This window comes from Macaca mulatta, chromosome 1 (genome assembly GCF_049350105.2).
Source record: "Macaca mulatta isolate MMU2019108-1 chromosome 1, T2T-MMU8v2.0, whole genome shotgun sequence".
Classification (NCBI taxonomy): domain Eukaryota; kingdom Metazoa; phylum Chordata; class Mammalia; order Primates; family Cercopithecidae; genus Macaca; species Macaca mulatta.
Window position 1 is genome coordinate 75,401,037 of NC_133406.1, and position 14,299 is coordinate 75,415,335.

General features: G+C 36.5%; 1 protein-coding gene across 2 annotated transcripts in view; it reads left to right on the forward strand.

Annotated features, from left to right (window-relative positions):
* The window catches only part of SPATA17 (spermatogenesis associated 17), a 229,228-nt gene that overhangs the window by 36,372 nt on the left and 178,557 nt on the right, over window positions 1–14,299 (forward strand). For both annotated transcript variants that reach the window (XM_015116149.3, XM_077987022.1), the window contains exon 4: window positions 1,188–1,238. In XM_015116149.3, the coding sequence (XP_014971635.1) occupies window positions 1,188–1,238 (51 nt within the window). The remainder of the gene's footprint in view (window positions 1–1,187; window positions 1,239–14,299) is intronic.

A 14,299-nucleotide genomic window follows, 5' to 3' on the forward strand; every position in this document is an offset into this window, starting at 1 on the left:
AGAATTTAAAATGAAGAAACATTGTTGTGTTCATTTGTAAATAACATATTGCAGCCAACTGTTTCTTAATTGCTCAGACAGTTGATAAATAATCCAGCCCTGCTGCTCTCCACAGACAATTTGCTTTGGATCAGACCAGGCAATTCAAACAACACTAATTACAGTGAAACCCTTTTATATGAATTTCTGTTTGTCACGGGGCAGAAAGCCCCTTTATAAAGAGTTAAGGCACTTTTTTCTGATTTTTGCCTGAAACATAACAATTATTACCTGGGCTCAAGTTATACTGAATAAATTTCGGTTGAATAAAAATGGATGAAGTTGTATATCATGTTAAAAGTATGTATCTCATTGCTTTTATTGTTTGTTGTACAGTCATGAATTATTTTAATTTTATATTTTTAATTAAAAGATAGAACAGATGGGGAAGCGTTATTTAAATAATATTTTCATTGAACTAAGCTACGTTGTTGAATGATTTACTGTAACAGAAATTTGTGTATTAATATATAGATGTGTCTTTACTGGAGAGAAACCAACACTTCAGGAAGTCTTCACTATACCAAGGGATTCGCTGTAACATGATATCATTGTATTTATGATTTTATGGTGTTAAAATGAATATTAAATGAAACAAAATTCCCAAGGATTACTCAGGAGGCAGCTAAGTACATAACATTTTGCATAGATGGTTGGAAGGCACAATTTTGCTCCATCACTGCATCCATATCCTTGAACGATTTCGACTGAAGGCAGCATTTCTTTGAATTTTTCATTAAACCAGACGTCTTGAAATATGAATTCCTTTTATGTTTCTGTGAGTTTTGGCTAAAAGAACCCCAGTGAATAAATCATACAATACTACATGTCACCAGCACTTGTGAATATTTCTGCTTTGTTATTCTATTCTCAGTAGAGCACCATTGATTATCAAACTCAGCGGAGAGCATTTTATGATCATATATCTCCATTAGCTCCTAGTTTGACTACCATAGATTTTTCTGGTTAAGCTTGCATTATGTATTAGGAAGCCTATCTCTTCAATACAACGTTTGATTTCATTTTTCTAAGGCTAGAACTCTTATTATGTATTATGTATAAAGATTCTTATCTTTTATATGTAAAAATAGGCTGCACTGTCTTTGTGTAACTGAAATGTATGCCATCTTTTTTTTCTTGATTCACAGGTAGCATATTATACTATGATGATGAATCTCTACAATGCAATGGCTGTCAGGGTAAATATTTCTTCACTTGTTAAACAAATGAAAAGTCAATTGTGCCCTGAATTCACTTTTAATAAAATGAGCAAAGCAGAATAATGCAAATTTGATTGATATGCTAATGGTAAAGAGAGAAAGAGTATGTAGTTAAAAAGTTAGTTATGCTAAATAATCTTGGCAGTATTAAAAATTAGAGTAAAATGTAAAACATGTAATTATAAATGCTTATGTTTTAGAATGTTAAATATCTCTGAGCCATAACTAGAGAAAGACTTAAATATTAATGAAGCAATGTATTAGTTTCCATATGTCATATAGAATACATTGTGATAAATAGATGAACATGGTTCTGGAATATAAGATTCCTGCCCAATACAAATCAATTAGAAATTATTCATATGATTTAACAGTAATGAAGTCAGTTTCCAGCTTAGAAGTTTTATTTCTATCATTTCTGTATTCATTTTTACTGTGTTGTTTTCCTAATAGAAAACTGAATTTAGCAATTATGGAGCTTGAACTCGGTTTCTGTACTGATATTGGGAACGGACACAACAAAAATATTATTTCTTTTGTTTCAGACAATATGATAATAATTTAATTGCTAAGCTATTACAAATGGAGAAATTTCTTAAGTGAATTTCATTAGTGTCCTTAAAATCTATGTTGCCTTATATTCTTTTTCATTAATCTGTTTGTTCTTCTGCAAATAATGGATTTTATTTTGAGTGAGGCACGGTAGTAAAATTCTTTCAGAAAGTGCTGGAGTGAACCATAGTGGGTAAGATAACATTATTTTGACTCTGTATTTTGCTTTAGAAAGAGGCTCTTTCCTTTTCAGGTGAGTGTGCTGGTAGTCTAGCCGGCTCACTCTAGTATTTCTTCATCCTCCTCTCTGCTTGCTCTCCTGGAGTTTGAGGAAAAATATAAAAGGAAGAAGTAGATCTTCCTGCTGCTTCTCTTGAGCCAGAGGCAGATACTCTAGCTGCAATGGGCTATTTACCTTTCTCAGTAATATTCATACAGGAAAACAATTTTTCTCTTTTAATGGGAATACTTTGGACTGGGGATTTCAGAGATTTTGTACCGCTTTGCTATAAACCTAACCTCAGAGACTAAAACACCATTGATTATTTTCTGCTTACTTCATGTCAGATGTGTCTCCAAAGTAAAAAGTCATAGATGACTGAGAACCTAAAGCAGTTAATGACCATTTAGCTATCTCCACTGGTCACCAGGGGAGATTGTAGAAGAATATTCTTCCTGTCTTCTGTGCTACTAGGGAGAAGCACAGAAGATAGGGTTAGAAAGGTGCGTACTTTTGTGTATTATTTCACCACAAACCTTCATATCGAGTTCTGGTCTGACTTATTAAGGTTTCTTTTTCCTAGACTAAACATATGTAAGAAATTCACATCAATACAAGTCCTTCAGAAGGCAGTTTTTTACTTATTCCAGCATATACTAAAAGCTCAATTTTCCAATAGCATCATCCAATGTCAATTTATCTTTGATTAATGTCAATGGACAACATTGAATTTTACCTGAGTCTTGTGATCCTGGAAAACAACAAAGGTTAAGAAATCCCCACACCTGGCTGGGTGTGGTGGCTCACACCTATAATCCCGGCACTTTGGGAGGCCAAGGCAGTTGGATTACCTGAGGTCAGGAGTTCGAGGCCAGCCTGGGCAACATGGTGGAACCCCACGTCTACTAAAAGTACAAAAATTAGCTAGGCATGGTGGTGGGCGCCTGTAGTCTCAGCTACTCAGGAGATTGAGGCGGAGAATCCCTTGAGCACGGGAGGCGGAAGTTGCAGTGAGCCGAGATCCCACCACTGTACTCCGGTCTGGGTGATAGAGCAAGAATCCGTCTCAGAAAAAAAAAAAAAAAAGAAAAAGAAATCCCCACACCCTTTTCTGTTTTAGAAACAGCTTACTGCAAAATAATAATAATAATAATAATAATAATCATAGAAAAAGGAAAAAAGTTACTCTTCCCTTGTATCAATTAGATATATACAGGGATGCTCCACTTTTTTACCTATGACAAGGCCAGGTGCATTCCCTCCAAATTTCCATTCTTTACCTCACAAATGATTAGCTGAATTGCTTGTTCCTACTGATCAATTGGAACAAAATGTCTGTTAACCAATCTGTGATTTAGCTTCTCTCCCTCCTCTACGTCCCTGAGCCTTGGCCAGCATGTAACATCTTAACGTCCTCTCCTGATAATAGACTGACTTTAGGATAAAAGATTCTCTGATCTACTATTCAATCATGCCACCCTTTTATCCCACTTCTCCACCTTAGATTCCTTCTAGCCTTGTTTTACCTTCCTAGAAAGGAAAAATTCTTTGTGCCTTACTCTTGACTTGCTTGTAAATCTTGTGGTCAAAGTGCTCTCCCTATTGCAATAGTCTGCCTCTGAAGATTGCAGTAGTCACCCTCCCACTTCCTCTTGCAATACTCCTTTCAAATAAAGTCTCTCCCTTGTAATTCTGGATCCTTTTTCCCTTCCCCTTCCTTTCTCTTATGCTTCCTTCTGCTCCCCTCCCTACCTCTCCTGTCCACTCCTATCCTCTTCTTATTGCCTTTTCTCTCTGACACAACATTTTGGGATATCAGAGTAAGGGTGGGAATGCAGTAGGGATTAAAGTGAGGGGAGGGAAGACTTAGCATTTACCTGGAGGTTGGAACAGTCCACTTAGTGACACTCAGAAATTTCTGCGAGGCTGTGTGGAGCACATAAATATTACTATGGGAAATTTCTAATAGAGACATTTCTCTAACAAAGAAGTTCAAAGTCACTCTTCAGAGGTTTGAGATGGGTTAACCTGGTAGTAGACTATGTGCTACTTCATGTTCCTAAGTTGAAGAATCAGGAATGAGGCTCACTGGCATAAAGACCATAAATGATTCCATAACAATGATAAGTTTATAGCATTGGTTGATCCAAGTGACCAGTGACCAGAACTGAATCCATCAGTGGACTCCAACCAATTTATTTGTACGTGGATTTTTGCAAGATGGTGCTCTTAAAATTCTGCTACTTGGAAGAGTGAGTGGCCAAAGAAACCAATGTGTGGCCCAGATACCTTTGTGTTGTGTACATCTGAAGATTACAATCCTAACTGGATACCAGTAGCTGAAGTTTTATTTCTAATACATACAAATCTGCTTTTTCAGTTCATAAGCTACCTGGTAACTTAGTTCAAAATTAGAAGTGAATGGCGAGTGTTCAAAAGAAAGAATCTCTAACGGTAACAGATAACTACCAAATATCTATATGGCCAATCGTATCCAGACAGATATATAGGTACCCAAATTATGAATAAGACCTTCATGAACGACATATAAGAACAAAACTTTTGTCTTAATTTTCCTTATGAACAAAGCCTATTGTAAGTTATATATATTTGGCTATTGATTGCTACCATGACAACTAAAATGTATTCAATTGTCAAAGAGGCTAGTGGAACATTTCTGAAATGGCAGGAGTTTTACAAATTTATTTATAGCCTATCCATCCCTAAATAGATATCACTCTTTTGTAATGAAGAACAAATTATATGTATGTGATTTTCTTTTATGTAATATATATTAATATCTGGATTTGCTGCATTTAGTTTTAAAGGGTCACCTTTTCTCTAAAGACTTTATGATGCCCCTACCCCTGCAGAATTCATCACTTTCCTTTTTTATGTTCCTGTTTTACCATCGACATACTTCTGTTATAGAACCTGTAACATTTTATTATCCTTACTAATTTACATGCCTGTCTCCACCCCACCACCTCCTGCCCCCCTACACACTGTAAGTCTCTTGAGGCCCAGATCCTTTCTTCTTCATCTTTGTATCTTCAATGCTTGGCTTATAGTAGGTGGTTAAATAAATATCCCTGAATAAATCAATGAATGCTGGCCTATTCTTTCCTAAACAAGGAGTAAAAAAAAGTCCTTTACTTTAACACATTTTTTCTAAGTTTCAAAGCGCGTTTGTTGCAAACTATTTAAGCCTTTGCTGGGGGATCTCTAAGCCTTTTGTGATTATCTGACTATACTATAATGATGTAGATAAAGTGGACTTGCTAAGGTAAAATTCAGTTTGCGCAGTTCATATGTAAATAGAAGACTTCACGAGATTCAGGATTTTGCTGAAGTGTCATAATGCATACGGATTTGAAGGAGGTTTGCTATGATATAAGCTGCTGTCAGAACCCACAGTATGCCTTTACAAAACCCCTGTTGCTGATTTGCTGCTAGGCCAGTGACAGTCAATTAATATAGCAATAAATTGCTCAGTAAATTTTTATCTTAGCTCCTGGGGCCCTATTCCTCCTGTTTCTCTGTGACACTTTATTTCCTTTTTAGTCTTCAATTTGACTTTACTCCAGTTAGAGTTCTGCTGTTCTTCCAGCATCTTTTCTACTCCATTGTGGATCCTATTTAAATTTGGCCCCCAACTTTTATTTTCAGTTCTCTTTCTTTGAACAGCTGTTAGTATCTTATGCAAACGCCATGAGCTGATGCCGTTGCATAAGTCATTTCTCTCCCTTTACCATCTAGATGTACAATTGTATATCTTCTGACAGCCTTGTGTAAAACTGACCCTCCATTTTCTATATAGCGAGCACTTGGATGTCATCTTAGCCCTCCAAATACTGGGCTTAGAGAGTCCGGTTTCTGACAATATTATAAAGATGAGGGTAGGAATTACTTATGTGGGGAAAACCCATTTAAAAATATCCCCAGGTAGTAGAGTTTAGTGGAATTATTTTTTCCATCCTAAGGTCTATTTCTTGTCCCTTTTTCGCATTACCTTGATTCATAGTTTTCAATATTTAGTGTTTTCTCTTGCTTATGGCTTTTGCTGATTGGCTGACCCCATCCAGGAAGAAGTCTGTCGTACAAACAACATATATCTTATACCCAATTCTTACATTTGTAGGGGGAAAATAACCCAGGACCAAGATTACATGCATTCAGCCTCAACCTTGTTGCTGACGTCTCTATTTTTCCAATAGAATGACTCCAGATTCTGAAACTTATTCTCAGAGAATAAATAGCTATAGCTGGGGGATACCACCAGCTATACAGTCAGTGTACTGTAGTCAAACTGACTGACAGTGAGGAAGCAAGGATTTAAAAAAGGTAACTTCCCAGATTCTGAACTTGTTAGGCTGAGCTCTGGCCAGACTTCAGTGGATTCTGTTTCCTTGGTTCTCTCTCTTTCTAAGGACTTCTTATTTTATTTATGCCCTCTTCTAGATCAATGCTCCTTTGATTTGTGATGCAGGATTTTTCTTGGTCCTTTTGCAGGGATTATAGCAGGAGGTGCCTCATCGACTTGGCCTGCCTGGCTGTGCCTGGCTTGTGCTCCAGCCACTGGCCGCTGCGACTGCACGCTCAATCCCTGGCTGGAGAGTGTGTATGAGCAAGTGAGTGCAGGGTCTGTCCAGCCATTCTCAACACCAGCACAGGGGCAGGTTCCATTCAGGGCTTGCGGCTGGACTAGGTGTGTTGTCCAAGGGGAATGCGGTGGTGCCCAAGCAGAGGTGCCCACAACCCAAAGCCCCAGAAGGGGTGTTACAACAGGCTAATTAGCTCCTTTAGTTCTGCCATCTGCAGCTGGATGGATGGTGGTGTGTTAACAGCTGGGTCAGTCGCTTGTCCTGCTCTGGCCTGCGGCTCCGGGGCTGGTTTGGCCCCACTGTTGCTTCCTATGATGTGGAGCAGCTGCCCGAAGGTGGTCTCTCACCTGAAGTTGGGTCATCTCCCCCAGTGTGACTGAGTCTGGGATTTTTATAGGCACAGGATAGGGGAGCAGGGAGCTGTAGGTAGTATTGGAAAAGGCAATTGCTGAGTGGGTAAAAAACATTATTGAGAAAGAACCAAGTGGGAAAGGGCAGGCCAAACAAGAACAGAAGTTCTCACTCCGGGTCGTGGGTTTTATCTGGAACCTGCAGTCTGGTCTTTCAGCCTTCCAGCTGTTTTTGGCTTAAAGGTGGGGTTTCACTGCTGAGGCATTTGTCTGACTCCTGCCGCAATTATATGGGTATGTTGAGCTTTGTAGAGAAGGAGGATGGAGAGTAGATTAGTAATGTTCCAAGAGTGAGATTACAGTTTGTTAGAATGTGGGGGGAACATTAGACTTATTTTTTCCTACATGGGATATAACACTGTGAAATTCAGTTTTCAACTGAATGCCCTGCAATTCTCCTGAAACATAGTTGTTTCTTTAATAAAGTTTACACTAATGTTTGTAAATTCGAAAGACTAATCTGTCCACTTCAACTTTGTTTTAGTGTGCAATTCATACTTTTGACATCAGTTTCTGATATGAAATGTTCATTGTCTTGTAGTATCCTATGAAGAGTTCAATTATGAGTAAATTATTGTGGCTGCTAATTTTTGAAAAACAAAATGAATCTCTGAAGCTAGGCAAGAAAAAGATTGCTATGTCATGTATTGTCAAATCTTGGTAGGTCAGAAGCACTGGTAAATAATAATAATGAATTAACAATTGTACAGCAGTTACTACTTTCCAGGCACCATTCTAAGTATTTTAAATATTTTAACTATTCTCTGTAATCATCATAACCAATTCTCTGAGGTATAGATATCATTAAGATTACAACTTAAAAGATGAGGAAAGGGAATCACAGAAAGGTATCTTGCCCCAAATCACACAGCTAGTAAGTCATAGTGTTAGACATTGAACGCAAGAGGTCTGGCACTCACATTTCTGTCATTGCTGGTCACTTGTAATCTTGGCTTTACTTCCAATCCTCTTTTTCTGAAAATATGGAAGAGAACAACTATACTGACCTAGACTGAGCTCTTAGGGACATTTCATTACTCATACCCTGTTTTCTTGGAAAACTGACCTCGTGGCCTGATAGTTCATGAGCATCCTTATTGGTAGTACATTTCATGCGGGAATTCTAAATTAAGTGACAATTAGCTAAGGAGTATGTTGAGGCATTCCAATGCAGTGTCACATGCTTCCCCTTGTAGACAGAATTAGATGGCCCATGACGAAAAATCTCACCATCTAAAAGAATATTCAGGCTGTGGCCTCCCCCATTCCTATTGCCAGCTTCAGGATTTGTCATCCATCATAAGCCTAGATGAAACACCCTTCCTGCTCCAATTTTAAATGGATTTTTGTGTAGGATGTAACAAATGATAACAAAGAGAATTCATCATTTCTTTGCTGGTTAAAGTCCAAGGTATAGATCACACAGATTTTTGAAATTTAAAAGTCTGTGTTTAGTTTCATTTATACCTCTACCATGCCTGTTTTGGACCCTGAAGCATCAATGGAAAAGAAAAGGGACTCTAACATTTTTGAAACATTAGGAACAATCACAAAATTGTTATTAGGACTGAAAAAGTCAACTTCTGTTTCTAAATTAATGTTTAGAGTATAGTAGTCTTTAATAAACTAAACATAATGGGGACATATAATCTGTCACAGACCTTGGAATGTAACGAAGGTAAACTTTATGGGAAATATTTATTCCTTTTAATGACTTTGAAAAGCCTCCTTTGTATCATGTCATACATCTTGACTCTCCCTTTGCCTGTCTGCCCTAAAACAACTGGAGCAATATCACATGAATGCAAATTTCAGGAAGTGCTGGTATGCAGCATCTTAGAGATCTCTCTTATAAAATGAATTCTGTCATACGTTTTTATCTTAGTTTCAAAGATCTATGAGGAATGAAAAAAATGGTAATAATCAAAAGCTTATAGAGTGTTAAAGAACTGCAGATGTAATTAATTGTTTCAAGTAAAATTCCTTTTACCCTGAAATCCCTGTACCAGTTATTGATCAATCACCTATACTTACTTAGTGAAATTCCACTGGAATCTGCAGTTTCAACTGATTTATTATTTTAAATTATTTGACTTGATTATAGTGCCCCCAAACAATTTTTTTCAGATTGAAATGCTCACATTTAGGGAAACAGAAGCAATAGTAACAGGAGAAACAGTGGAACAAAGGTCATTTAAACAACAAATTTGCCAAATAACATCACTTTATTGGCTTATTTCCCCTTAGAGCTTTCTCCATATATAATAAAAATTTTAATTTATAATAATCAGTCTAACCTGATATATCAAATAACCATTTTCTTTTGTTTCCCACTTGTGTCTAAAATACAAAAAAAAAAGTTAGAAAAGATTTCTTTACTTAGTAAAGTACTTTACTTAAGTAAAGATGGCTTTACTTAAAAATGATTAAATATGTATCAGATATATAAAGATTCATCTCAATCCCTTAAAGTACTTATAATACTATTTTCATATTTATAATACTATGAAGTAAGCATTTGTATTTAGAATAATGACCCTAAGATTACATAGTTAGAGATAGATAAGTAAATTAATTCAGAAAAATGATATGGAAGGTCTTTTATATGCTAGACATTATGTTATGCTTCTGGGCATACAGAATGAATAACAGTTTTATTTATACAAAAAAAAAAGTATCCCAAAATATCAGCCTTGGGAAGAAAAGAAGGGGCCATCTGGACAACAACAAGCTTTTACCTGATGATGGAATAGATATTAATGTTCCATCCTCATGTAAAAGTATATTTCTTCCTCCCTCCTCCTACTTCTAGTACCAATATCATTGTGAAATGATTAAATAGATTTGTACAGAAAGGAAGTATAAGGCCAGTGAGAGTGGGGAAACAGAATATTAAAGAGAGGAAACTGCACATTTAACAATTATCCAGAATCTTTTGCTAAAAATATCTAGTTAAGATTTTCACATATACGTCCAATATGTGTGAAACTATATTTTCATATGATAATATTTTATGTATAAATATAAATGGTTGTGATGTGACAATGCAGTGATACCTAGAATGAAAACTTGGGTTATATTACTACTTTTTACATTCCTGATCTTTGAAGATTTAGTAAACCCGCATTTCTGTGCTCACTGTACAGTCTTTTTTAGAATGTTGAGCATTCTAATGAAAGTATAATTATGGATAACTGAGTTCTACTTCTGTGCTCTCATATACATTTAGAGCATTAATACTGGGTGAACTATCATCAAGGAATTTGTTTTCCATACCTTCATTTTTCTTTTTATTTTTTCTTTTTTTTTTTTCTTGAGACAGAGCCTCGCTCTGTTACCCAGGCTGGAGTGCAGTGGTGCGATCTCAGCTCACGGCTCACTGCAACCTCTGCCTCCCAGGTTCAAGCTACTCTCCTGCCTCAGCCTCCAGAGTAGCTGGGATTACAGGTTCCTGCCACCACACCCAGCTAATATTTTGTATTTTTAGTTGAGATGGGGTTTCACCATGTTGGCCAGGCTGGTCTCGAACTTCTGAACTCATGATCCGCCCACCTCAGCCTCCCAAAGCGCTGGGATTACAGGCATGAGCCACCGCTCCCAGCCCCGTGTCTTCATTTTTCATGTTAAGAGAGAAGATATTTTTTCTTTTAGTGTCGTTAAGGTTACTATAGATTTTCAGGAATAAAAGTAAACCCAATGGAGGGAAAATCTTTTCTATGGCAGATGGTTTTTAATATATCAAGGTTTTGCCATTTGTTTTAGTGCTTAAAATAAACATTATTTATAAGACCACTTACATTTTGATGTTACTTAATGAGGAATATGCATCATTGATTTGACTAGCTTAAGAGGTCATTTAGAACTTGCCCGTTAACAAGCTGTAATCTGCTGAGCACACAATGACTTTGTTGAAAATTATCTATTCAGAGCTGATCAATGACAATAATTGTTTTATACCAATCACTTTTGAAAGTTGCTAATTACTTTGAAGGACATGAATACAAGTCATTTTTCTTTTTTTTTTTTGAAGTCATAACCCATTCACCTTGAAATTAAGAAGAAATGTTATAAAAAATCATCTTGCTGCTTGAAAGTACATTTAAAAAAATTAAAAGTGTATTTACTAGTACTGGAATATTAACAGAATATTTAGGCAAAATTTAAGATGTCATTTGTTTCTATAATAGGAAATATAGTACACTCTCATCTATATTGTATTTTACAATATCAGTTAGCTATTAGTTAAACTAGTCTCCCTATAATATAAGAAAATACCATATTTTAAACTAAAGAACACGCATATACTCTCTCTCTTTATACAATATATATGTATGGTGTTTTAGTGGAAAGAGTGGGCTTTGAAGTAAGACAAACCTGGGTTTGTATTCTGACTTTCCATTTACTGTTTTACTGGTTATGTGACCCTGAGCAAATTACTTAACCTCAGTTTCTTCATTTTTAACATGGAGATCATGCCCTGTTCACAAGGATATTGTGAGAATAAAAGCAGTTAGCATAATACCTGGCACATTCATGGAGCTCAATAAATTTTAGATCCTTCATTTCACTGATGGCAGCTTCTTCACCCACTCAAATGCTGTTTCCTCCAGATCTTTTTATCCACTCATCTCTAAGAAAGCCACTTAAAGACTGATTGATTATACTTTAGTGTGGATGAGTTTTAATTTGTTACCTTAACCATCACTTACTTATTACATTCTTTAATATCCAATTTTGAATAAAAGGAATTATCTTGGAGAGGAATTTTAGCCAGCCTTTGGAGAGATGCGTAGGGTGTCAGGACATTAGAATGTTTTCTGAAAGCATACCAGTTGTAGTCTCTCTAGACATGGTTGGTGCTGTTTCCAATAGTTGCTGGGTTTGGAGAAGGAAAGAGCCCATGTTGTTGCATTTTTTCTGTTTTAATTACAAGAAACTCTTCTTATTTGAACACAAATCTTTCAGCCAATTTCAGGTTTTTTTCCTTTAACATCTCTTTCTTAGAAATGGGAATATCCACTTCTCTGATATTACCAAATCATAAACCCTCATCATTCTTCCTTCCTCACAGTATGCCAACATGCATCTTTTGTGTTTTCTGGCACATTTAATCTTATTTTATTTGTAATTTAGTGATATTTTAATGTGATAGGTAGCCCCTCCCTTAATACTATTTGGTATCTTAATATTTTCCTATGCAACTTGAATAACTTCTATTACTGATGATGGATTTCCTGTCAGTACACATATTTACAAGTGTTCCCTTCATTAATAAAATTGTTACTGTATATGCAGTAAAAGTATGCTGAAACATTTGAAGCCATCCAACCAGCTATAAGACCTTAGGCAATTAGTTAACCTCTCTAAACATCAATTCCCTCTTCTCTCAAATGAGGCTAATAATAATCTCCACCTCAGAATGATGCTATAATGATCAAATTAGATAAGCTAGGAAAATATGCACTTATTTGCATGTATGATTTATATATGTATACATATTCCAATTGATTCTTCTTTTTCATTAGGAAAGTGGTTCTGTCAATTCCTTGTTTTTCCTTCTCAGTCATAATATAATATTGGTAAAATTAGGAAGAGTTTCTAAATTGAGTATATAATTTTAGAAAATTTAAAGAATTAATCTTGCAAATAAGAACATTTGAGAAGTATTTCAAAAGACACTTTGAATACTTTTGTTACATTAGTTTGCTATACTACTAGTTTCACTTTCTAAAGTTATTGTTGGCTGGGTGTGGTGGCTCATACCTGTAATCCCAGCACTTTGGGAGGCCGAGGTGGGAGGATTGCTTAAGGTCAGGAGTTCAAGACCAGCCTGGCCAACATGGTGAAAGCCTGCCTCTACTAAAATTACAAAAATTAGCTGGGCATGGTGGCACATGCCTGTAGTCCAAGCTACTCAGGAGGCTAGGGCAGAATAATCATTTGAACCCAGGAGACAGAGGTTGCAGTGAGCCGAGGTCTTGCCACTGCACTCCAGACTTGGTGACAGAGCAAGACTCCATTGAAAAAAGAAAAAGGCCGGGCGCGGTGGCTCATGCCTGTAATCCCAGCACCTTGGGTGGATCATGAGGTCAGGAGATCGAGACCATCCTGGCCAACATGGTGAAACCCCGTTTCTACTAAAAATACAAAAATTAACTGGGCATGGTGGTACGTGCCTGTAATCCCAGCTACTCGTGAGGCTAAGGCAAGAGAATCACTTGAACCAGGGAGTTGAAGGTTACAGTGAGCCAAGATCATGCCACTGCACTCCAGCCTGGTGATAGAGCAAGCCTCCATCTCAAAAAAATAAATAAAATAATTAATTAAAATAAAGTTATTGTCTCTGATTTACTTGTTCTTACAAGCTGTTTTGCATATTTTCAGTTACTTTAGTAATTCTCATACTGGGAGTCTGACAAAAACACTATCTTATAATCGTCATGTTTAATATCTTTTTTTTCTCTTTTGAGACGGGGATCTCACTTTGTCACCCACGCTGGAGTTCAGTGGCACAATCTCGGCTCACTGCAACCTGCGCCTCCCCGGTTCAAGCGATTCTTCTGCCTCAGCCTCCCGAGTAGCTGGGACTACAGGCGCATGCCACCATGCCCAGCTAAGTTTTGCATTTTTAGTAGAGATGGGGTTTCACCATATTGGCCAGGCTGGTCTTGAACTCCTGACCTTGTGATCTGCCCGCCTTGGCCTCCCAAAGTGCTGGGATTACAGGCATGAGTCACCATGCCCAGCCATGTTTAATATCTTAAATTGCAAAATGGTTATAAATAACCTTTTAAATGGCTGTGTTTTAAAAGAGAGAAAAATAAAGAATCAGAATTTAAATAAACAATTTTTTCGGTTTACTTTTTATTGATCCAATATTCAACTTATACAAATTTTATACTAAATATTTTTTAGCTAAAAGAAAGTAGACTTTGGGGATAAAACCCAATGGACTGGTGCTTAGTCTCCATATTTCCCTTTTCTATTAAAAAAAAAAAAAGTTTAGGGAAGATGTGTGTTCTCTTAGCCTAGCAAACTGTGCTAAAGTTGGTAAGACTTTAATCCAAAAAGAGAATCGTTTATGATATGTGAGTTGTTCATATAGATATTTAAACTGTTGGAAAATTTTAGGGGGAATGATGCTAAATCTTTATGCAAGACTAAGTTAATAGTTTTCAATATGTGCTATTTCTTTTTCCTCTAATCCTTTAAATAATTTAGCTGTTTTTTCCTAATTAATATCGTATATTACTT